Genomic DNA, 25,331 nt, shown 5'->3' on the forward strand with positions numbered 1-25,331 from the left:
CGCACAGCGTCAATTTTGCAGAAAATTATTTCTCTTTTCTACGTCATAGAGTCGATTGTTACGCAGTTATGAAAGCTGCAGCGCTGTGGCGAGGTCTACTCGGTATGTTTTGCTCCCATGCTGTATAGGTTGAACTTAAAAGTTCAAGGGCCAGGGGATTTGTTAACCTTGGTATTTTAAACATCGTAAGTTCTTATAATTTAACTTTTAAAATTCCAATCTCAAAGACAAAATTAAAAACCCTAAAGTTAAAGATTGTTTAACAAAAAAGTATAAGAAAGCTATGTTATATTTTTACAATATTATTTGTCTAGCCATTTCTTCTATAAACTATGTTGCTATTTAAGGCTCGTTCATTATATGAAATTATTAAAGCAGTTATGTATGCTAACGTTGTGCAAAAAAAACGTGATGTAGGCTTATAATGTTTTAGTTTTTTTTCAGTCAGTCCGACCGCACGAGAGATATTTTTTCTAACATTGGATAAATAAAAAAATAAGTCAAAATGCAAAAGCAAGGTTAGGGTTAGTAGTAGTCTTAATATTCGAGTCTTCACAAGTCTTGTTTACGAATTTTTAATAATACCACTCTTTTAATACCACTATCGCTCGATTATAGAAAAAAATAAAAAAAAAACATTAAAAAAACCTTAGTTTTTGTTTTAAAGAGGTTAAAGTCAAAGATATACATACTTTTAGCGCATTTTTATCTTTAATTCAAAGTAAACTTTTCTTAAAAATTATTGGTGGGATTTTTCCTCGAAATGTTCTAATTACCTTTTCTTATAAACTAGACCAGATGATTAGGATTTTGCGTGAACCAGGAGATTATAGAAAACTCGCGAACTATTTGTTTATTTATTTAAAATATTCGCCATGTCTGTTGCTTCGTTTTAAAATAAAAAAAAATTGATTTTTTTAAAGTTTTTTTTTCGGTGCAATAAAACTACTCGAACGACCACGTGACCTAAAACTTTGTCTTTTTATTACCATAATCCCACTTGTGTGACGTCACAATTCGACAGACTGTAAATAAAAGAAAACTTAAGCTGAAAAATCTGTTTGGTTTGCAAGAAAAAGTAATTTTTGTAAACTAGTCATAATTGAAAAATAAATAAAAAATTGGATTTTAGCGTTATTTATAAATCTTTTATATACACAGTTTACCTTTATATATATATATATATATATCTACTTCTAATAGAGTTTGGGTTATATAAATAAACCATACAGGTTTTTACTTTAAATTTATCTTAGAATGTTTATATAAACATATTCAATTCAATTTGTATCTATTCAATATATGTAGCCGGTTTATTGACATTCTTATTTGGTTGTGGTTAAATCACGTGACTCTATACCCGATTTAATACACTTTAAATAGAGTTTAGTATTTACCTTTTAAGAGATGTGTTTAAATAGCGAATTTAACTTAGGGTTTGTTAAATTGTAGCAATTTAGTATCTACACTTATCGTAATGTCAATACTTAAAAAAGAATTTGGAATTTAATTTGACATTTTTTGACGCTAATTTACTTTTAAGCCTCCTTATCTTAGCATACATGCTGTTTTACATTATCTATGATCTCTATAATGTATTCTATATAATAGAATGCTTTGAATCACTTTAATATGCTTAGAAATTCCTGTTTTTTAAACCTGTACTTTGGTTGACATTTTTTGTCTAAATTTTTTTCTGAATTTCAATTTTTTGACCCAAACTTTTTTTTTAAGTTGAACGAGTTATGACAAATTTTATCTGATTGTGATTCGCGACAACTCGAGGCCTTTTATACCGGCGAAATATTAACACGCTTGACTGCACGCGCAAAAATAGGGAAACCAAAATAAAGAGAAAAAAAATCGCTGTAACAAATTCGGAAAAAAGTTAAAAAAGACGTAAATTTGCACGTAGAAACCTCTTTCCAATTAGTACTTGCCATTGTTGGGCTTTGAGGCAAACCCTCCACCCTTAACCGACATTAACGATCTTTTTTTGTTACTTTTAAACTGGTTATGGTTCTATTTCGTCGCTAAAAGGTTAAAGTAGTGTTAATTAAAGGTGGTATAGGAAGTCTTGATAGTATGTCATTATATTCTTATTGTGACCTTACTCTTACTTAATTATGACGTCATTATTTCCGACATTAAAATAGAGATTTGGCAAAAATAAAACGTTTTGTAATAATTTATTTTATTTTGTAAATTTATAGTATTCAATAATCTCAAAACCGAAAAAACTTTTTATGACGTAACTAAAGAAGGGGTAATTACTAGAATATGACCCCGAAAAGAGATTATATCTGGCACATTAGGGGTCAGAAGCCATAGATAATTGGGGGTTACTTTTTGACCCAAATACGTGTGTTAGGGGTAACGTTATAGCCCCAACATAACCTGATACTTTAATTCGTTGTTTAATCAACCTAAGCTAGGATAAATGATTTACGAGTTTAATGGTTTAAGTCGTTAGGTGTTAAATTGGTTAAGTTTAAAAGTTAAAATAAATGATTTTTAACATTTTTGTGTTGTTTTTATTAATTTTTTAACTAAATATGTAGTGGGTAAAACCTTTGGCTTCACTACATAAGGTCTTAAGTTCGATTCCCACTGCTTTCATGCTGTAGCAGTTTTAAGTAAGACGCTATAAACGTTAAAAGCTTATGCTAAACCAAAAAACTAAACAGCAAATTAATTATTGGGTAATTATAATTAATAATGTCCCAAACTGCCAAAGGCAACTCGAGACTGGGTCGGCGTACAAAAACATGTAACTCTAAGTTTAGGCTGTTGAGTCGACTTTTCACATCGAGGATAAATAAATATAAAAAAATGATATTTAAAAACCATCAATATTCGAATGTTTTGATTTTGAAAAGCTTGGTAAATGGTTTTTGGTATGTTAAGATACTCGAGACAACGTTAATACAATAAAGCTTATACCAATACAGTTTGTTTGTATAAGAATTCGATATTAGGTCAATTTGTAAAGTTTACTTTTATATCTGTCATTACGTACCAAGCATTTAGTTAAACTAAATCATTCTTAATACCATATAAGCACGTATTATTTATTGAGATATGCTTTCGTTGGGTTATATGTTTGTTTTATTTTAAGTCTTTTTTGTAAGTTGTATTTTTTGAAACAAGATTGTTAAATTAAAATATCCAATTACAGGTAAGTGCACTTTGTCCTCAAACTATTTGGTAAGCCTATTTTATTATTTTACTTTGGTTTTATAATAAATTTTATTTAACTAAAATCTAGAAACCTAATAATGTGTAAAAAGGAACAAAATTGATTTTAAATTGACCTTGCAGACGCGTAAGGTCAAATAACCTGTCCTATTTAACCCATTAATTGTAATATTGTTTGAAATAGGGGTTGACGCCCCATTTATGTAACGTGTGGGGCCCTTTAGAGTTAAAACAACAAATATGTGTGGGTTAAATAGGGTTATCACCCCGTATTAAGGTGTAGCGATAAAATGTTTAATTTGTTTTTTTATTGTTAAGTGGTTGTCATCACTTTGAGATGGTGTTGTTATAAATATTTCAAGAAAATTGAATTAATTCTGGTTAAAAGCATGCCATTTTATCCGTTCCCTATAATTCTTTTAATATATATTTGCATCTGAAGTTGTATTTTTAACAATGTAATATAAGAAACAAATGGTTTCAACCCTTTTGTTTTCACAAACAACAAAAAGCCACACTTATATTTTGGGCAATTTTTTGTTCGCTTACCTACAGAGATTTTTTAAAATTGTTAAATTAAATTTTTTTTTAAATTTTTCTCTTAATGGCGGGTTAAAGAGCTTAGTGGACGATATATATTTGTATATATGTAGGTCCAATTTATAGGACTAAAAAATTAACAATGGTGCGTGGGTGAATTATCTCAAGCAAATTTTAGTTAAAAGATGCGACCATATTACGACAATTAAAACACCAACCGTTGGCGGTTGTATGGCTAAAATGCTTCTCTGTAAGCCCAGTAATAAATATTTACTACCTAAAAGCTAAACAAATTTTTTTGATATAGACTAATGCAAAAATATTTTCGCTCTTCATGTTTTTGAAAGTTTTAGGTTTCGATTTTTTATATAAATGTTGTTAATTCAAATGCAATTATTCACAATCCAAAACTTTCATTTCTTATTGTGACGTCACAGACACAAGGAAGTATCTCCATTGTTAAAAATTGACCCAAAACATTCCCACAATGCAATTTCCTCGTGCACCTGTTGTCGTAACAATTATTTGTTTTCGAACAACAAAAACTCGATTTCCGAGCGGCAGTGACGTCACTTTTTAATTGTGACGTCAGCAACCTCTAATTTGTTTTTGCGTGGTAAAATTTCAACCCAAAATGAACTAAGTTACTTTTCAATTCAAAAAAAAAAAATTTTTGTTATCAGGAATTTGAAAATTGTCAATTAAAGTTTTAGATAAAATTTACAAATATTAGAAATGTAGTTTGTTGTTTCTCTAACTGTACTAACATCCTACAAATTTAACAATTATTATTTTGTTTTTTTCAGAGGAACTTTTATTAAAAAAGCTGCAGTTAGTTTGCATTTATTTTTTCCCTAAAAACAATATGTTTATGTACTGCTAAAAAAATCACTTTTTCACAAAAATACCAACTCGTTCGTTACACAAAATTTATTTACGGTTCATCATTTAATAATATATAACACATATCGAAAAAATCGTCACAAAGAAGCGGGAAATCCCCTAAATCATGCCAGGTTTGGCGTACATCGGAAGATGATAGTAGTTGTAGCTTAAGAAGCTTAACAATCTTCCTTCCACTTCTTTTTTCAGTCCCGTGCTATCGTAAACCTCCTTCAACTCCGCCCTCTGCTGGGCACTAATCACCAAATCTTCGTCCACCAGCTGGCGCACCCGAGCTTCTAACGAGGGGAGGTTTGGTGCTCCCTTCGGCGAGGATGAAATAAAATCGCGGACCTTAATATAGAAATGACGTCATAATATATTGTCTGACGTCATACCACTAAAATTTTCGAGACCCAAGCTTTAAAAAATTTAAGATTTTTAAAGTATTTATGGAATTATTTTTAAATTTGCTTTAACCGGGTTTCGAACCACTCACCTCTTGTCTAAAGTCCTGGAATCGATCGTGAAAGATTGCCATGGTCCAGGGCTCCCGGAAGAACCCGAACAGATCCGGAATCAAACCCTCATCAAACCTTGTTAAAAGCCCGTTTAAATATCTCTCATGCAATCCGAACAATCTGACAAGATTACCGATCGGTAGTTCCCCGTCTGTGAGACACGTGATCGTTTCCACGCAGTTGTACTGGTTCACGTGAAGCCGGAAGTAGTTCCCACGGTCAGGTGACCCGGTCACGAGTTCACGACCATGGTCCGGATTGTCGAGTTGTGCGGAGTAGAAAGGTCGCTCTCCGGGTTTGCGGACGTGCAAATACTTAAGTCCGCCAGGGATCTCGCCGACTGTGATCTGTGACGTCATAAAAATTAGGTTGAAACGTCATGAGATAAAGGTTATGACGTCATTAACTTAATATCAACTTTTTTTATCCAAATATTATTTTTATATACCTTTGGTTCTTGGTACACTGGAACTAATCTTTCGTTCGGGTTTTCCCCCATGAACAGCGGGGTTTCAGTCATACCTGGGGCTGGGGTCGGGGGAACCACCGACTCCCTACCACCATCTAGCGTCGGGTCGAATAACGGAAGGATCGTCATTGCAAGACGGAATCCAATTTCTTTTGAACTAAAATTTTAAAAATTTGAATAGGTTTAAAAAATGGCTTATAAATAATTACCAACATAATTTTATTGGCAAAAGACGGCAGTTTTATTTATTTTGCAGACCTATAAATTGGACATACATGTGTAAACTCCTTTTAAAATAGAGTTAAACATTTTAAGATATATGTGTATGTAAAGCTTACCTGAAGTTTTCATGTCTGTAAGCAAACCCGTCCGCGTGATATTTCCTCGCGTATTTGGTGAGAGGTCCAGCTGCCCTTATACGGGGGTCATTCGTGCGGAACATGACGTCAATCGACAACCTTCCGTCGAACACCAAACATGCGTCGTTGGTCGCCGCGAAAGTCCGCGGAATAACACGTCGAGGGTGGAGGGACACAATTCCCGCGCAGGGCAGTGACGTCAGAGGTCTTGTCGACGTTGTGAAGTCGAGTGCGACGACCTTGGTACCTGTATGACGTCACAATAAAATCTTTTTAAAAGCGTCAAATTAAAACCTTATTATGACGTCACAATTAAATAACTAAATCTTCTTATAAGCGTTAAATTAAAACTTTATTAATTATGACGTCACAACTAAACAATAAAGGGCGTTAAATTTAAACTAAGTTATGACGTCATAAACACTTACCGGTCGGCGTGCCTTCGACTTCCCAGTTTGCAATCACGTGATCGTCTAATACTTGCACCCCAGCGGCCTCTAGTGCCTGTTCTACATGAGCGGACACAACAGGTTCGTTAAAAGGATCGTTGGAGCAACCGTCCTCACACTGGGAGACTGTTGAGTTTTGAACCGGGGGTCGAACAAGGGTGATACGGGATCCAGTTAGCCCGGTTGTGAGAAGGGTTTGCACCGCCAAGTAGGCCTCGATGTTACGGCCGTATATCACAACCTAATTGGGGTAAAATAAACTGTATTTAGAACTGTTTTTACTAGTTGATTGTCCGCCATGAGCGCAAATCCAATCGCTAGTCGTAATATGGCCACAATTAGGTGTGTACTCGTAGTGAATTACCACTGCACCACAAACGCCAGTTGTTTCTACTTTAAAATATTCCAAATTAAACGTTAATACTATCCCATAAGCTCTACTACACAACAATTTTTTTAATAAGCACCAAAAACTCAATGCGGTAATTCTAGTCCGAAACCTTGAGCACCGGTAAAGTGTTATACTACTCATTTTATTTAATCGCAAGATTAAAGGTTTGTGGTTCAGCCGCACCAGTGCCACACTATTTGATTTTGAGCTTTGGATTTACAGATAGCTCAAATGGATCCCAAAAGCTCTTTTATAAAAACTGCACCAATAGTGGGTTAAACTTGTTAATTATTGTATAACAAGCTAAAAGGTTCCAGGTTTAAGCCTCGCCTTTTTTCACATTAACAACATTGCCGCATTAAACCCTAATATATAAAATTATTACAATTCACGCTAGTATCACAACTTACCATTCCATCTGTCTCTTCTTTCGATGTCGCTAAATTTGTCGCCCATGACGTCAGTTTTACCTCATCAGTGACGTCATTAAGCGCCATGACGTTTTCGGGACAGGGCAAGTTTTCGTCAAATGGTCGATTGATGGCGCCCTTTGCTAGATCGTGGTTGGTCGCCATGTTGCTGACGTCAGCACCAGTTGGACAAGGAACCTTAAGATTTAAAGCATGACGTCATAATTTTCAAATAAATACATACGTGACGTCATTTACAATAAAAAAATTTACAGAAGTTGATGTCATAAATAAAATTATGACGTCATACCATATATTGTTGTCCAGTACATAGAATAAGATGATCGTAATTTATTCTTGAACCATCTTCCATTATAACTTGTCTGCGTGGTCGATCGATCGCTGACATGATACCTACGTCATAACCGATGGTATTACGTCATAATATCAATATTTTTTAAATAATTTACGCAAATTCGCTAAGTAATATTTTTTTTCAAAACATTTTTTTCTTTGTTACGAATCCTTTTTAAGCATGACGTCACTATTAATAACACAAACCCTATTGATGACGTCACATAATAATTACCTTGAACTATATTGACCCACGATCTGAGCGAAAGTCTCGCCAACTCTTCAGCTGTATAAGATTGCGCGTTCGACTTCAACTTGTCGGGAATCCCCCGTTTTGATACCAGAGTAAGGTTGTTGAAGCGGAGATGAGGACAAAAACACAAACTCTCCAGGAACGAGATCCCAAGATCAGATGCTCCGATTACCACGATTCTCGCGTTGATTGTCACCTGATGACGTCATAAATACTTTGATTATGACGTAACATTATTTATAACATTACCCTTGTGACGTCATTTTGTTTTGTGACGTCATGATTTAACATCTTTTCACACATGGTATTACCTTTGGTTCAAGGGTTAGTTTTCTGTTGATATGGTTGAGTGCATACGGTGGTAACTTAGCAACCACCCTTTCCGAGGGAGCATTGATCTCTAGCTCGTCTAGTGGATAAACTATTTGTCGACGAGCTTTAACGGGCACCAGAAAATTAAGGGCTGAAAAAAATTATGAACCCATGTTAATGAAGGTTTAAATAAATATTCAACTATTTAAAAAGGACAGAAATTTTCTAACCTGTTATAAGTGAATGTTTCTTTACATGATCAGGTTGTAGATTGTCAGGGTAAATTGGGTAATACATACAACTCTTATGTCCTTGTCTTAACACTTCTTTTATAAAGTGTTTAGAGTAATGCTAAAAAAATAACAGAATAATATTACATAGGCTTATATGCATACAAATTTTTACATCAAAAAATAGTTCGAAGGAAATTAAAATTGATAAAATATGATTTGCATAAATAGATTACTAACATTATATAATTTGTCAGTTTTTTAACAAAAAAATTATAAAAAAAACAATTTAAAAAACTAAATCAAAAAACATTTTTATCTCACCTGGAAGATGGGATTGAGAGCAAAGTGATGTAGATGAGCATGCTCATCCCTCCTGTAATGACTAAAATATATAAAGTCCTCGACATTGTAGTGGGATCTAACATGTTCTATGTTCTCCTCGCGTCGGGTTATACAAATCCCTACAACCTGGATATAAAAGTTTACTTGGAAATATTTTAAAGTGTTTAACATATGCTTGTACTACCTCGTATGTTAACACCTGATTTTAATTTGTTTATATACAAATTGTTTTGGTGATTTTAAAGCAGTTCTTATGTGGTTCAAATTAAAAATACAAAGAACAACATAAAGTATGTTAACTTAAGTTGTACTATTTTTTTAGTTAAACATTTAAATGGATTTAATTTACCATTTTAGTTAAATCAATCTCAATATACTGGTTATTTATTCATTTAATTTGCAATTTAAAAGCCAATTACATAATTAAAATGTAAACCATTTAAAATAACCATGCCTAAAGATTTTAAAAAAATTCCCAATATCTTAAAATTAAAAACTTAAGTTTTCACACCTGCCCAAGACAGTCAGCCACATAAGCTTGTATCTCAGTCCCATCCTGATCTCTTCTTGCCAAGTTAAACAAATTCAAATCATTCAACAAATTCTCCTTTAATTTAATGTTCCTCACCAGTTCCACCACCTTGTAATAAATAAGATTAAAAAACTTTTGTCCTGGGAGATTTATAAACACTAGATAAATAAAAATTTTAAATACAATTTTAACCGTCAGCGTGGTGTAGTGGTAAAAACACTTGCTACACCACACATGAGGTCGTGGGTTCAATCCCCACTGATCTTATTCTGTAGCGACCTTGAGTAAGGCGCTATAAACGGTATGAACTCCTGCTGAGCCAACACTTAATCAGCAGCATAATTTTCGAGTAATTATATTCAATAATATTCCAATTACTAAAAGCAACTCGAGACTGGGACAGGGTAACAGATGTTACATTTAGGTTTAGGTCGTGAGGTCGACCATACAACATCAAGGATAAATAAATAAAATAACATAACTTAATATCTAAAGATCACTTACTGCATCATAATCATTTGTGCATGCTGGCCTAACTTTAAAGGCAGACGATATAAGACCGTAACGATGAAAAACATAAAGTTCATGGGGTATGTTGGCACAAGGGTGGGGGGTAACCCGCACAAATTGTTGTAAAAGGGGAAATTCGGGGACCAAATGGGGAACGGTGATTACTGCAAAATCTTTGTCTGGAAATAGTCTAAAAAAATGATTTCAAATTTTTAATTAAAAAATTTAAAAAATATTTTTAAAACTGGATATTTTTAAATGGAGAATAACAAAAAAAATTGGTCCATAAATTATTATACATTTTTAAGTACTAGATTTTTAATTTTATGCATATAAAATTCGTGGTTTCACAAAACTTTAACATATTTTTAGACTACCTTAGTATTTAAATAACAATATGATTAGGTTAACAAAAAAGGTTTAAAAACAAAACAAATTTATAAATAATTTAATTCTTCTCTTACTTAAAGATTTGCGGCAAAAAATCGGAAGATCTCATTTCAAATTGTTCGTCAATCGCGAAAAGTTGAATGGAAAAAGCATTCAATTCACCAGCATATGTTGGCTGCAATATACAATATGTTATCTAATTTATTGCCACAAGATGGATTACCAACTATGGTAAATTTTAAATTTCTTTTCTACTTTTTTAATATAACAATTGGCATTAAATTTCACAACAAAACTTTTTTATTTTTATTTTTTTTTTGTATATATCTTTATCCCTGATGTGGGAAAGTCGAATGCGCGACTTAAACATAGAGTAACGTCAGTTACTCCGACCCAGTCTCGAGTTGCCTGTGGCAGTTTGGGATATTATATAGATCATAATTGCCCGATAATTATGCTGCTGATTAAGTGCTGGCTCAGCAGGAGCTCATACCGTTTATAGCGCCTTACTTAAGGGCGCTACAGCATGAGATCAGTGGGGATTGAACCCACGACCTCATGTGTGGTGTAGCAAGTGTTACCACTACACCACGCTGCTGGTACTTACAACACAATATTAAGTTTGATTTAATGATGTATTAGTAAGAAAATAAAAGGAAAATAATTTTTTTATATATACAGGACAATTTTGTTATCACATAATTTAAAAACTTACAATTTATATTACTCTGTTAGGTTAATTAAAATAAACAAAACCAACCCGAAAATTGTCTTGGCTCAACACACTCTCACTTTTCTCCTCTCGGAGGAAAACCTCCTCATTTTCCTCCTGAGGAGCAAGTATCTCTACTTCACTTCTTTCCATATGAGCTTCACTCAATTTTGTTTTAACTGTTGTTGACGATGAGGTCGCTGGGTCAGCCACTGAGGTCATAGAAGGGTCAGAGGTCGTTTGATCAATATCGGTTGCTATTGACGACGATGTTCGACCACTTCTAGACACTAGGTGGATATAAAGATATATTGAGGTAAATCTTATAAAACAAATAATAAAGTTGATTTTTTTAAATAAATTAAATAATTATTTTAATTACTTAATAAGGCAACATAAACTACATGTTATATAAATTGAACCGGCAGCGCGGTGTAGTGGTAAGAACTCTTGCTACACCAGTCACGAGGTCGTGGGTTTAATCCCCACTGCTCTCATGCTGTAAAGCCAGCACTTGATCAGCAGCATAATTATCGGGCAATTGTAATCTATAGTATCCCAAACTACCACAGGCAACTCGAGACTGGGTCAGAATAACTGATGTTACTCTATGATTAAGTCGGGCACCGACTTTCCCACATCGAGGATAAAGATATATACAAAAAAAATTTAAAAATCAAGTGTAACAAAACAATGCAAACCATAAATAATTTAAAAAAAAACTTTTTACTTGGTTTCTCACTACCAGATGTTGAATGTGCAGAATGTTCGCTCTGAGGGGGGTCGACAGTATCCACTGATTCAATTGGCTGGGGAGGGGGTGTAAGAAGTTTTGGTGGGGTTGTGATGTCATCGGGGTGGGGTTTATGGAGCCCATGAAAAGAGTCAAGTTCAAAACACTCCTAAAAAAATGTTAGGTTATAGGTTTAAATTTTTTTTGTCTAAGAAATACAATCTTGCATCACTTTACTAAAGTTTATATTTTTATGTAAAAAAATTTACTAAATATCATTAAGTTTTATTAAAATTATGCTCTAACAAATTTAAAATCCTTTTTTATGCATTTTTTTACCCTTTTTATACATTTTTTAATCAAAAATTTGGTGACAAAAAAGGTTTCATTTAATCACTTTAAAAAAAAAAAAATTTAATCAAAATATACCTCGAGTAAAGGAACATTAACTTGTGAGCAAATACTCATAAATCCAACAGCTTTACCCCCAACTTCTGCAACCACTGCATGGTTGTCTTTATCTTGTGCTTCAACCATTTCTGCTAGGAAGTAATTCCCATAATCCTAACAAAATATTTGATTTAAAACAGTTTTTTATGTAGAATGGGTTTTTTATTTGATAAACTTTGGCATTTATACATATTAATTGACATACATTATCCTGGGATTTCTTACTATTTGTATAAATTCTATTTAGTACCAATCACCAAGTTTTTACCTGAGTTAGAGTGTTGTTTAACTTCTTAAACAAAGGTGTTAGGTCGTCATGATCTTCCACAACAGCTTTTCTGATGTGAAGTAAAGGAACATGGTCATGTCGGTGACATACATATAAGGTGTGGTGACCTAAATTAATTGTTATTACTAAAATGCAGAAGTTTATACTTATAGTGGCCAAAACATTAAAGAATTTAAAATTAATCCCAGGATAATTTGTAGTAAAATCTTGGCCTTACAACATTTTTTTTGTATATATCTTTATCCTCGATGTGGGAAAGTTGAGTGCGCGACTTAAACATAGAGTAACATCAGTTACTCCGATCCAGTCTCGAGTTGCCTGTGGCAGTTTTTATAGTTTATACCGTTTATAGCGCCTTACTCAAGGGTGCTACAGCATGAGGGCAGTGGGGATTAAACACACGACCTCATGTGTGGTGTTGCAAGTGTTCTTACCACTACGCCACGCTGCCGGTCGAGTTATCAATCCAGAGATACTTTGTAGTAAAATCTTGGCTTTACAACATGAAGTATTTGGTTCGATTCCCACTGTTTCCATGCCATCACTAGGACGGGGTTTAAATGGAACAAATTTCTGCCAAGCCCAAAAGTACTAAGCTGGTTTAATTTCTGGCAACATGCGCAATAAAATCTAAAACTACCGAATCAACTTTAGACTAGGCTAGGGTAACAAATGTTTATCCTATGTTTAAAATGTTAAGCTGGCCTTTTCACATTAATGATACGCCCTACAAAAAACATTATATTAACAAAGATAAATCTTAACCTGATGATGAATCTTTATCATCTGGATGAAATATTTCAGCTAGAGCAGGTTCAGGTCTTACATCAGCTTTCAGCACCATAAAGATAAATCTTAATTCAGGGACAGCATTGAATACTGTGCTGACAATTTCACTTGCACATCCTATCGTGTAATCATCTTTCGCAACAAAGTAATGAAGAAACAAACTAAGGTAAGATTAAGTTTATAGTTGAAAGTTGGGAAAATAAAAAAAAACAATTTAGACTTAAATTTGTTTTACTTTTTTTATAATATTTTTACTAACTTTCTTTAATTGTATGTTAATAAACTTAAAGATATATTTTTACAATATTGTCAGTACTTTTGCTTCTTGAATTAATTTCTTTAACATATAAGTATTCTATTTTATTTCTTAAACCTGTTTAATGGAGCAGCAAGACTTGAGACTGAATATTTATTTTCTTGCATCCAACTTTCCCACAGAGATTGATCACAAACTTCTATCTGGGGAAAATCAAGAAAACCAGCAAATCCAAGGACCTAGTAGTAAATAAACATGAAATTATATAATTTTATTTATATGTTAAGTAAAAGAACACAATCTCTAAACAAAATGGCCAAAAACAACATTGTCAACTCGTCAAAAAATAAGAATTGTTTAAAAAACTTAGAAGCCCAAATTTAAAAACTGAACCGGCAGCGTGGTGTAGTGGTAAGAACACTTGCTACACCACACATGAGGTCTTGGGTTCAATCCCCACTAATCTCATGCTGTAGCGCTCTTAAGTAAGGTTCTATAAACAGTATAAACTCCTGCTGAGCCAGCACTTAATCAGCAGCATATAGTCTCTATAATATCCCAAACTGCCACAGGCAACTCGAGACTGGGTCGGAGTAACTAATGTTACTCTATGTTTAAGTCGCACATTCGACTTTCCCACATCGAGTATAAAGATATACAAAAAAAAACTTAATAATTTACCAAACAAGAGCTAAAGTATTTGGCTACCTTCAATAATAACAAAAAACACATTCACCTCATTTTCTTCATTAGAAAGTGTTACTGAAAGATTCGCTTTTTCAATAAGTTGAACGATGTCAACTCGGCCAAATTGAGCTGAAGTCCTTTCAGCAAATAACTCTAAAATTGCTGGGGCATCAACTGATTCAGTTCGGCGAGCATTTATTACCTACAATTGAGGTGTTAAAGCAATAAAAATATAAAGTAAGTTATTTTACACTAATCTCATGGTTTGTTTAGACCTAAATTTCGAAATTTGAAGTTTCTAATCAAGTAGAACAAAAAAACAGGTATTTCATTTTTAAAAGCGTAATTTTGATTACACATTATCAAATTTAACTAACTTCAGTTGGTCCACGAGAATGTGAAGAAGTAGCCGTAGCTGTGGTTGTCATTTTTAATTACGCTAGATGCCCTTTTTTGCCTTAATTAAGTTAAAAACACATCGTGAAATAAAATACAAAACATGAAATTTATTTTTGTTGACAGATTTCGATTTCCATAGTAACCAAGCATAAATATCATATGAAGAATTTTGACCGCTAACGGCATAACTGAGCTAATTAAGTCATTAGATCCAAAATGTAAACTGGAACTATTGAAAAGACTTTTAAAAAACATACTAATATATCAATTAAAATTGAATTTTATACTATTAATTATTATAACTATTTTTATATAGAAAGGCCTCCTGGCAAACTTATTAAATTAAGTCATCAAATTTGTTTAATAATAGGCAAAACCACAATTATATTTTAGAAAGTGTTGATATATATATAGAAACATGTGATTTAACCAAAGGTTTTTTAAAATAAACGAACCTGAGGTTCATTTTATTACCGGAGGGAACTCGAACTACCACAGCGAAAATGTAACAAAAACAATTTCTATAACTTGATCATATTACATTTAATTGGACGGCTTTTATAAATTGGCAACAATATATTATATCTTGCTTTTATTAGTAAGATAACATACTTTATAAAAAAAAACATAAAATATAGAATGTAAAGTTTTAGATAAACGAGCTTATATCTTAAGAATATTGCAAATTGCAATGGGTTTTACTTAACATAAGACGGTTTTATTTTTAGGACATTCAATAACAGGATACTATGTAAATTACAGGTTACATTTAACTTTTATAAAGTAAAATATTAATAATATGTTGCTAGTCAATGAAATAGAGTAGTAAGCCTTTTTTTAGTTTCAAACATAAAATTTAGCTGTAAGAATGGTTGCATTATATACAAACCTGTTAAAATATTATTAATTAGTACAAGTTTGGAATAAATTATGTTTACCATTAGCTTTAAATTAAATTAAAATTTTATTAACTGCTAAAATAAGCCTAAGCAAAGTAGTGCAAATCTAAAAAAAGAACAATTTTTGAACTTTTTATTGTCATGATGTTAGCTCGAACTGGGAATTTTTGTCTTTATTTTGTGTTATTATGTAAACAACAATACCGTGTTGTGATTTACAATAATATTCTGGAAAAAAAAAACTTTTGCAGGAAGTCAAATCATTATAGCGGAAGAAAGGGGCATTGTGACGTGTATTTGGTCAAGTAACAACAATATTAAACCGGTAACACGATTTTTGCATCTTTTAAATTGGGAAAACGTGTCGTTTTTATTTACAAAATCACAAAAATGCTAAAATAAGATGAATCGTTATATTATTATTTGGCATATCCGCAAATTATCATAACTTTGTTACTACGGAATGAAAGGGTAAATAGGAATTGGTAATTTATTAGCTGTTATTCCTGTTATTAGCTTTTATATGCCATGTATATCAACTGAAAAATCCAAAAAGTTATGACGTTGTCAATAACCCAAAATAAATTGCTTGAATTTAATGCGCAGGAATTTAAAAACGTCACAACTTTGGGCATTGTGATGTAAGAAATATGATTGTCATCAGACACCAAACCTCAAGCAACTTTACGCGAAATTGCTTTGCGCAACAAACGTCGATTTAAAAAATTACGAGACGGAAGTTAAGTTTAAGCGCACCACAAAAAAGGCATTTTTATTAAGCTTACGTTTTCAAGTTAATTTGGTTTAGCCTATGTTTATCAAATCGACCGTTTGGGAGTTACTAAAGTTTTTTTTAAGTTAAGTTTATTATTAAACGTTCACAAACAAAAGTAGGTGAAATAGTAGCTTCGTGATTACACAAAAAGTTAGTAAAAAATCAAAAAAAATTTAAATATAATTTAGTTACATGTTTATCTATAATTAGTACACAGGGTCTAGTCAGCAAATTCTGTTATCAAACTACTGGGTTAGAAAACTTGTAGTTGTGGTATAAACTTAAATGTGAAGTTTCTGGGTGAATAGATACCTACTGCAGTTTTAAATTTGAACAATCAAAAAGCTGTGTTTATGCAATGCAAGAAGTGGTGTTAATTTTCATTTTAATTTATAGTTAACTATCGCAAAGACTTTTAACATTAAAATAGTGGTAAAATAGTGGTTTAAATAAGAGTTTGTTACATGTTATACTAAAACGCAACATTTCCGAAAAGGCGATTTTATCATTTCCTAAATTTTGAATATAACAGTTAAAGTTAATTTTTTAAACAATTTTATAAAAAAAGCAACATTACGTAGAAAAAAACAATTTTAAAATCTCACCAAAAGTTTGAAAATTATAGTTCATTATTTTAGTACTTTAAGCTATCTATTGAATACACTTATAATGATTAGATTATCTTAATCTCGTGGTCAGACGAAATCTAAATTCACTAACGCTATGTTAATGGTTTAAATAATTAAACCAGTTTTAGCGCTGTATCAAAAATCTAAAACGGGCTTAAAGGTATCTATTTAAATTGAAGGTTCCAATTAAATTTGAAGATGTTATTGTAAATATATGCGGTCAATTTCGAAGGGAAATTACTGCGCGGTGTGTTGACACAAGTCATTCATTTTATTTAAGTGTCAAATTTCAGAATTTTTGATAAATTTTTAAAAATGGCATTTCTGTAATATTAAGGTCAAAGTCTGATTAAAAAGGTTACGATATAAATATTTTGTTTATAATTGGAATTTTTTTGGAATTGCGAATGTAGAAAAAGGTTAAATACTTAATATATAAGACTTTCGTTTTTGCTTAAATAATTTATTCTTAATTCAGGTATTCGATAAACTTCGAATATTTAATTAAAAACGATTTAGTCGTCGACAATGGCGACTATAGACGTCACTTCTGCTATTGTAACAGCTACTAATTATGACGTCACGTCGGTAACAACGACTTTAGGTTATGACGTCACGTCGGGCATCTTGGCGACTTTAAATTATGACGTCACAAGTGGGATAATAATGAACAATGAGACAACAATGGGTTTACCGGTCGAACGTGATAGCAGCACTCAAGATAATTTCAGGTCAGATTTAATATTGGTTTGTATTTTATTTTTATTTTTGTATTTATCCTCGATGTGGGAAGGTCGAATTTACGACCTAAACATAGAGTAACATCAGCTACTCTGACTCAGTCTCGAGTTGCCTGTAGAAGTTTGGGTTATTATATCGATTATAATTGCCCGATAATTAAGCTGTTGATTAGGTGTTGGCTCTTATATCGTTTAGAGCGCATTACTTAAGGGCGCTACGGCATGAGTGCAGTGGGAATCGAACTATAGACTTCATGGATTGAATTAGTTAACTGCTAAAACAATAACATTAATTATTTTTACATCTTTATTTAACAAACCTTTTTTAATTGTCCTTATAATTTTTTAAACTTGAGTATTTTGGGTGGTTAAATTTTAATTTTTTAATTTTTTAGATATTTTGGTATTTGCGTCGCTCTTTTTACTATCGTGACCGGAGGGTTGGGAAATATGTTCACGATTCTTGCTTTTTTCACGAACAAAAAACTGCAAACGAGTTTCAATGTATTTATCGTGAATTTGAGCATCGTTGACTTTATCACAGCCACTTTAATGCTGCCGTTTAACTTGGCCGGATATGTGCAAAAAGGATGGTAAATATACAATAGATTTTAAATAATATTTAAAACAAAAAAATGAAACGAAAATAATGTTAAAATATAAATATATACACATTGTTGAAATATTATGACGTTTTATTTATTTTAAAAATATGTTCCTTAATTTTTTAACAAATTTATTTTTAATTTTATGACAATATTTTTTTGTGAAGGCCATTTGGAAACGACCATTTTACATCGAGGTTGCAAGCGTTCAGTTATTTCAGTTGTGGATACAGCTCCGTTGTGTTCCTGGTCGCTATAACTGTGAACCGATTTGTTGGGGTCGTTAAGCCTGGCCAATACAACCTTTTATTCAGTCGAAACAGGTATATATGTATGTTACAATTTCTTTTACAGACTATAACCATATTGTTATAAATTCTACATAAAAAATATGTAATTTTTGTTGTTAAATCGGTAATAATAAAAGCAGAAATTAAAAAAATCTTTTTAGTGAAGAGGAATTTAAAATTTTTTTTATTTTTTGAATTTTTAAATTGACATTTTGATTTTTTTGTCGGTATAAGCTGACACCTTTCCTTTCTAAAGTTGACTTTAATTTCAAATCTTACTTTAGTTAGGCCGTTAAATAACGCTGACAAAAATGAACAAAAAATTTTTAATAAGGAAATATTCGGCTATTGACGATAATTAAACGAGTATTTTAAGCAAAATTTTAGCAGCAGTTTTTGCAAAAATCTTTAATTAATCGCTAAATAAACACGTGGTTAACTATAAGGTAAAGATAGTATCAGATTTCATCAATAGACTATTTTAATTACACTTGTGTGTATATTATTTGGCTTTGCTTGTTCATTTCCTTGAATTTTGTTTGTGATTTTGAATAAGCATTGAAGTATGTGACAGCATAGAAGTAATGTGATATCAAATATTATGTTTCCACATTTAAAAAAATAAAATTCAAGATTTTAACGTCAATCAAATTTTAAAATCATTTTTGAGAAATTATTGCAATCTCTTAAGTAAGTCGTTTTCGATTTTAGGTTTTATTATTTAATGATGTATATGCATTTATTTCAATGGTTGAGAGCTTTGTGCCTTTGAATAAAATTAAGTGTTTGTAGACTTTTGGGTAAAAAAAGTATTATTGTTGTATACATATGCAAAGTGTTGATACTATTTTTAATTTCCAAGTTTTTTTCTTTTTTTCTGTAAAACACAACTGGTTTTCTATTTTTAATTATTCCTTAACATTTCTTACTAAATACAGTTTAAACATATGTTATTTTATAAACGCTGGTTCAATTGAAACACAATACGCAGAAACACTTCAAATTTAATGTCAACGCTAATCTTTTTTCAACGAACCGAGTAGTTTGGTAAAAAAGATACTCGAACATTTATTTGTAGTTTTACGCTTGAACTTTAGTTTAATTTTAACGTATTTAAAGTTTTGCAACACTAGTAGCTGCATTTACTTTTTGAAATATGTTTTTTTTATAAGATTTCTATATTTAAATTATTTACTTACTTATCGATTTTTTTAATTTAATTAAGTTGTTATATAATATTTTTTTAGGAAATAGTTTTTTTTTCATTATGACGTCAATTACGTCACAATTGGTACTTGATTTTAACTTTTTAAACGTTGTTTTTTGTCCAATAAAATTTTAAATAATTTTCGTTAATCTCCGAACATGACACCACAACTTTAGAACATGACTTAGCAATTATACGTCATCAATTATTAAAATTTTCTCCCTCTCCGGTTAATAAAACGCGACTCTTACGTAGAATTGCAGTTTGTGACGTCACTTTCCCGTGATCATGGCAACAATATTGATTAAATAATCTCCTGTATCTAATGAGTCATTTTTTAATTTAATTTTATGACAATTTAGAAGTTTTTGAACAAGAAAACTTGTGACTCATAAGTGTAACGGAAATATTCTGTTGTTTTTTTTAAAATTTGTTACTAAAAAATTATTTGATTGAAATCACAATAGGCTATATTTATTTTTGGTTTATTTTTGTTCAATAATAAAGTATTTTAATATGTTTTAAAGAATAATTTTGTTTTCTAAATTTTTATATATTATCAAGTTTTTTTTTAAAAATAAACTAAATAAATTTATAAAAATTACTAAATAGATTTATAATAAGAAATTAATGTTTATTTTTTAAAGATAATTTTGTTTTTAAATTTTTTTTTTATTTATATTACAAAGTTTTTTGAATAATACTTTTTTTTGAATTTTATATGCTGATTTTATATTGTTTTAAAATGCTTTTTTTATTTTTTTTAGAATTATAATAGCGCTAATATTTTGTTGGACGTTTGCCCCAATCTGTATGTTCCCCTTTCTTGTTGGAACGAATATTGAATGTGACACACCGAGGCATGCCTTGACTGGGTTTGCAAGATCCCAACTTCTGTCAACTTTTATTTGCTTAAAAGGATGGGCAATGCCGTACATGCAAGTAGGTTTAAAAGATTGGTGTTGTTTGGTTGTTTGATAGGTTACGAAAATGGTTTCAAAAATACAAAAATTATTGGATCACTCGTACTTTACGGTCTTAGATAACTTTCTTCTAAACTTTGCTGTTTTTAAGCAAACTTTTTTACCTTACACTAATTCTCTATCGTACTTTACGGCTCTTGCTAATTCTCTCTCGTATTTTACAGTCCTATCTAATTCTTTTTCGTATTTTACGGTCTTTGCTTATTCTCTCTCGTACTTTACGGTCCTTGCTAATTCTCTCTCGTACTTTACGGTCCTCTCTAATTCTCTTTCGTACTTCACGGTCATTGGTGATTCTCTCTCGTATTTTACGGTCCCCTCTAATTTTCACTCGTACTTTACGGTCCTCGTTAGATCTCTCTTGAACTTCACGGTTCTCGTCAATTCTCTCTCGTATTTTACGGTCCTTGCTGATTCTCTTTCATATTTTACGTTTCTAATTTTTTCGAGGACCATAAAGTATAATTGATCCAAATATTAAAATTTAAAAGAAGATTAGGGTATTTCTGTGATCGTGTTTTATACGTATTACAAGGTATTTAAGGTGTGTTAAAATTTCCTAAATTCAAAAATTTATATTTAGAGCGCTTAGGAAACTTTTATTTTTTCCAACGTCACTTTGATTTCAAAAAAGAAATTCTTATGTAACACATAACGTTTATAAAAAAGTTAAAATTACAAATTTAATCTGTGAAATTTTATTTATTTATTTTTTAGTTCACAAGAGTCTTATTCCAATTTATTCCACTCGCAATAATGATTGCCTTGTACACTTACATATTCGCCGTGATTCACAACAAAAGGAAGAAAATGTACAGAACCATGACTAGAAGTAGGACCTCGTCGTCTGCCAATCTAACCAACTCACTTACCGTCGCATTGGCTGTAAGTTTGAATCCCACTTACCGCACTATTTAAATTTTATTTTTTTGTTTAGATTTTTGGTATTTTTATTATAATCAACCTTTTCTATAGTTAAAAATTGTAGTAAAAACTTTACAATTATAATTTTATGGCGTTGTAATTTTTTATATGACGTTACAAACTATATTAATGACGTCAAAATTATGTCATAGGCAACGACAGAAATACAACCCGGAAGGCGACGATCTTCAGCAGCTAAACCAGGTTTAATGGTTCGCAAGCAGAGTTGCCAAGACATGGCTAACGCGAAGTAAGTACTTTAAAGTAAACACTTTTATTTTAAGTTATTTTTTTTGGCATTATTTTTAAATTGTTATAAATTTTGAAGCAACAAAAAAGAGTATTAAGGAATTCTAGCTTAGGCTGGAAATGCAAGACATGTTTTTTTTTAAAAATTACATGTTTTTAAAATCGCATTTTTGTGTAAAGTTGGCGTAAGAATCAAATTAAATAAGTTATTATAAAGTTAATAAAATTAATTAAAGCAGCTTGTTTACAAAATTTAAGTTGATAATATCGGTTGATACCAAAATAATTCCTACTCCTTGTATTTTTGTGTAAACAATGTAAACATCATCAACAAGAACTTTATTGTTAGTTTTATAATAAACAGTAACCATCGGTATGGAAACGGAAGGAAATAATAACAAACGTCAGAATATTGCTGTAACACTTGTTTTTTTCGGTCGTTTTGGGTCAGATCGTTATCATTGTCATTCTATTTTCACAAGTTTGTTGAATAATTGATCTGACAATAACAAAATGGTTGTTTATTGTTTAAACATGAATTAATAATATTTCCTTTGTTCTAAATAATTTAAATCTTAGGTTCTATAAAATAACAGAAACTTAAAATAAATAATTAAATAAGGTGTTTTGTTTTTGTTAAAAAAACATGGTTTTTAAAGCAATTTTAATTTGTAAGTTTATAAAACGAAGCACATGTTTTAAATTAAAAAAAATAACAAGATACGCTTTTTTTTAAATTGTATACTTTTTTAATACTCTTAATAATATTTATAGTCGCTAGGTGGTGCTATTAAGCAATATGTTGGTGAAAAAAAGCTAATAGACAAATAAGTCAGCACACCCTTCCCCAATAAAAAAATATAAAAACCTATCACCTTGAAAAAAAAATAGACAAATAAGTCTTGTAGTTTAAACTGTTAAAATTAAGCACAGCGAAAATTTACCAAACTCAATTTTTAAACCTGAAAAATAAATTTAAAAAAAGTTTTTTTTCTTTATCTAAATTGGGCTTTCCAAATTCAGCCCTTTTTCAAAAAATCTTTTACATTAATTTTAGACGAGTACGAGCTAATAACCGAATGTTGTTGATCGCTGTTGTCATTTGCATCGGTTTCATGATCACTTTTTTACCGAGCGTCATCGTTCATTTGCCCGGGATAAGGTATTATATGATTTCTATGTCGGCATATCACTTTACCTATTTAAAAATTACTTTAAATTCTATTTTAATCAAGATATTACTATTTTAAATTTGAATACGTTTTTAGAATAGACATAACTTAACCATACTTAACTTTCCCACGCTTATGACGTCACAGCTAAAAAGTTTATTGGATTAACAAAGTTATCAAAGATATTAATAAAACAAAATTTTTATCTTGTCAAGACAGATGTTTTTTTTTATATTTCGCGCATGTATTGTGACGTGTTATATAAATATGACACCACAATACATTTATTACCATATGCATGCCCTGTGACATGTCACTTTTTCAATATGACGTCACAAAATAACAAAATTTTACGTAGTCAACACGTGGGCCTACGTGGAAAGATGCTGGCTTCGAACCTGTCATGGTTCAACGCGTCTATTAACCCACTCATCTACGTCATCCTCAACCGAAGATTCAGGAGGGAATACAAGAGGTTACTTCAGTTAATCTTTATGGGAGCTAAAGGGGGCTGGGTGCACGAGTCGTCGACCTACAACAAGGGTCAAAGGTCGAATAGGAGGGAAAGTACCTCGGCTGCTAACAACAACCAGGTAGTACGTCAGCCCGAGCCGACGGAGGTCTGATGACGTCATAATCATACATTGTTGTCAGCGAATAGGAGCGCTGTCTTAATTTACTTAATATTTCAGTAATACGCGTGGTCACGTGACAAAAACCACGTGTCAACTGTATTGCGCCAAAAGTGTTCAAAGTTTGAAAAAAACTTTATATTGAATTATATTTTATACCAAAACAGTCTTGAACAAATACATAACATGTTTATGTTGTTATATTATTTTATTTTATATTGTAAAGAGTTATTTTAGTGTCATTTTTTGTGAGGGAGTATTTTGTTTTTTACTTAAAAATAGTTTGTATTTTAATTGCACATTTATAACTTTTAAGAAATTTTATCTTTTAAGATATTTTCAAGAATTAAAAACGAAACTCTTTTGGTTTCAATCATTAACTATTGTGACGTCACAGAGTGTCAATCGATTTTAGTTACTTTGCACTCCATACTCAACAGTGTTTAAATTCAAAAAAATATATTTAGTTGAAATCAAACTATTTTCTTGTATTGTCGAAATTTAAAATATTTAAAATAAAACATTTTGAATATTAAACTTTTTTGGGAATTTAAATTAAATTCTGTATTTTTACACAATGTAAGTTATTATCAGACTATATTTTAATCTAAGTGATATACTTTAAATAACTATATAGCCATTCGTTTTATTTTGGGGGCTATTTTCGTTGTAATCACAATATCTTTAAACATTGGTTCAAAATCGCCATTTTTAAGGGTGTTAACAAATGTCAAACACCATGGCTAAAAGGTTGATTCATTACAATATGTTTTGCTAATGAATTATGAGCAAGTTGTAGTTATTATCTAGTTGCTCACTGCTTCCATAGACATTACACTTCTTAATATGAAATGTGCATGTAGATGGAGCGATGAGTACTGATTATAGCTCTATAACTTAACATTTAATCAACATAGGTAGCACATTCCCCGACCTATGGAAATACATTAGATTTGTATTAAAGTTAGGTTGTAATTTCTACACAGACTTTTACATTGAAATATAGTTGTACCTTTATATTTAAATGAATGGCAATCTACCTTAAATGTAGAGAAACGAATTTTATTTGACATTTTGACATGCAAATCGTTCTTAGAATTTCCATATGACTTAATAACAAACGTTAACGTTTTGTCTTGAATTGTTATCTTTTTTTAGGTGGTTGTTGGCATCTTAACCTGTTAAGGTTATTCCATATTTAAGATAGCGCATTATAGCCTAAAAACTCTAAATTTTATTTTAGGACACAATATATACGAAAAACTACTAGTAACATTATTATATGTTTTAAAATCATTTATTTCATTTAAAATTTTTGCAACGTAACTTTTCATAGTCTACGAGCGAAACATTTTTGATATTGACTTAAAAAATATTGAATGTAAAAGTTACACACTTTAAACAAGGGAACTTCCTTGGTCAAATATCAAAGATTTTATTCTAATAACTCCAAGTTTACCCAGCTGACAAAGTGGAAAAATTAATTAACTTTAGTTAAAACCATAAACTTAAAACATAGCTTGATTTTATAAACAAAGAAAATTATTTGTTGCTTCAAATTGTATGTTTAGATAATATAATTTTGGCAAACATTTTCAAATTACTTTAGGTTATATTTTAAAAGTACTTACACGCTTTCCTCAGTATTAAACTTTGATGGCCCTGCAATAATCTTGTCCAATATTTCGCAATTAAACCAGCAACTTTTATAGCTTAATATCCCTAAAACACGTGCTGGGTATCCCATAGAAAATGGCAAGTGTTTT

At 31.1% G+C, this 25,331-nt stretch overlaps 2 protein-coding genes across 2 annotated transcripts; one reads left to right on the top strand and one right to left on the bottom strand.

Annotated features, from left to right (window-relative positions):
- Positions 1–4,659: 4,659 nt before the first annotated feature.
- LOC145764073 (cilia- and flagella-associated protein 61-like) lies at positions 4,660–14,590 on the bottom strand. Its single transcript, XM_082575647.1, has 22 exons — positions 14,439–14,590; positions 14,111–14,263; positions 13,492–13,613; positions 13,095–13,279; positions 12,309–12,436; positions 12,020–12,154; positions 11,588–11,759; positions 10,906–11,147; positions 10,220–10,320; positions 9,750–9,945; positions 9,225–9,353; positions 8,693–8,839; positions 8,369–8,489; positions 8,138–8,289; positions 7,809–8,022; positions 7,530–7,633; positions 7,220–7,417; positions 6,398–6,659; positions 5,949–6,216; positions 5,590–5,767; positions 5,120–5,488; positions 4,660–4,974 (listed from the first exon to the last, which is right to left on the bottom strand). Exons 1-22 carry the CDS (start codon positions 14,487–14,489, stop codon positions 4,741–4,743), a joined length of 3,861 nt encoding a protein of 1,286 aa, XP_082431773.1. The 5' UTR covers positions 14,490–14,590; the 3' UTR covers positions 4,660–4,740.
- Positions 14,591–17,252: 2,662 nt separating this feature from the next.
- LOC145763330 (G-protein coupled receptor 84-like) lies at positions 17,253–23,994 on the top strand. The gene is made up of 8 exons (XM_082574761.1): positions 17,253–17,494; positions 17,899–18,096; positions 18,276–18,431; positions 20,373–20,547; positions 21,306–21,473; positions 21,665–21,762; positions 22,819–22,923; positions 23,292–23,994. Exons 1-8 carry the CDS (start codon positions 17,292–17,294, stop codon positions 23,557–23,559), a joined length of 1,371 nt encoding a protein of 456 aa, XP_082430887.1. The 5' UTR covers positions 17,253–17,291; the 3' UTR covers positions 23,560–23,994.
- Positions 23,995–25,331: the final 1,337 nt, after the last annotated feature.

This window comes from Corella eumyota, chromosome 1 (genome assembly GCF_963082875.1).
Source record: "Corella eumyota chromosome 1, kaCorEumy4.1, whole genome shotgun sequence".
In the NCBI taxonomy this organism is placed as follows: Eukaryota; Metazoa; Chordata; class Ascidiacea; order Phlebobranchia; family Corellidae; genus Corella; species Corella eumyota.

Bases quoted from the DNA above. Each gene is read 5' to 3' on its own strand.
- LOC145763330 (XM_082574761.1), top strand. From the start codon at position 17,292: ATGGCGACTATAGACGTCACTTCTGCTATTGTAACAGCTACTAATTAT. The intron at 18,432-20,372 runs GTATATATGTAT...TATTTTTTTTAG, and splicing joins CTTTTATTCAGTCGAAACAG to AATTATAATAGCGCTAATAT. The intron at 20,548-21,305 runs GTAGGTTTAAAA...TTTATTTTTTAG, and splicing joins GGGCAATGCCGTACATGCAA to TTCACAAGAGTCTTATTCCA.
- LOC145764073 (XM_082575647.1), bottom strand. From the start codon at position 14,489: ATGACAACCACAGCTACGGCTACTTCTTCACATTCTCGTGGACCAACT. The intron at 14,264-14,438 runs GTTAGTTAAATT...CCTCAATTGTAG, and splicing joins ATTCTCGTGGACCAACTGAA to GTAATAAATGCTCGCCGAAC. The intron at 8,490-8,692 runs GTGAGATAAAAA...TTATTTTTTTAG, and splicing joins CTCTCAATCCCATCTTCCAG to CATTACTCTAAACACTTTAT.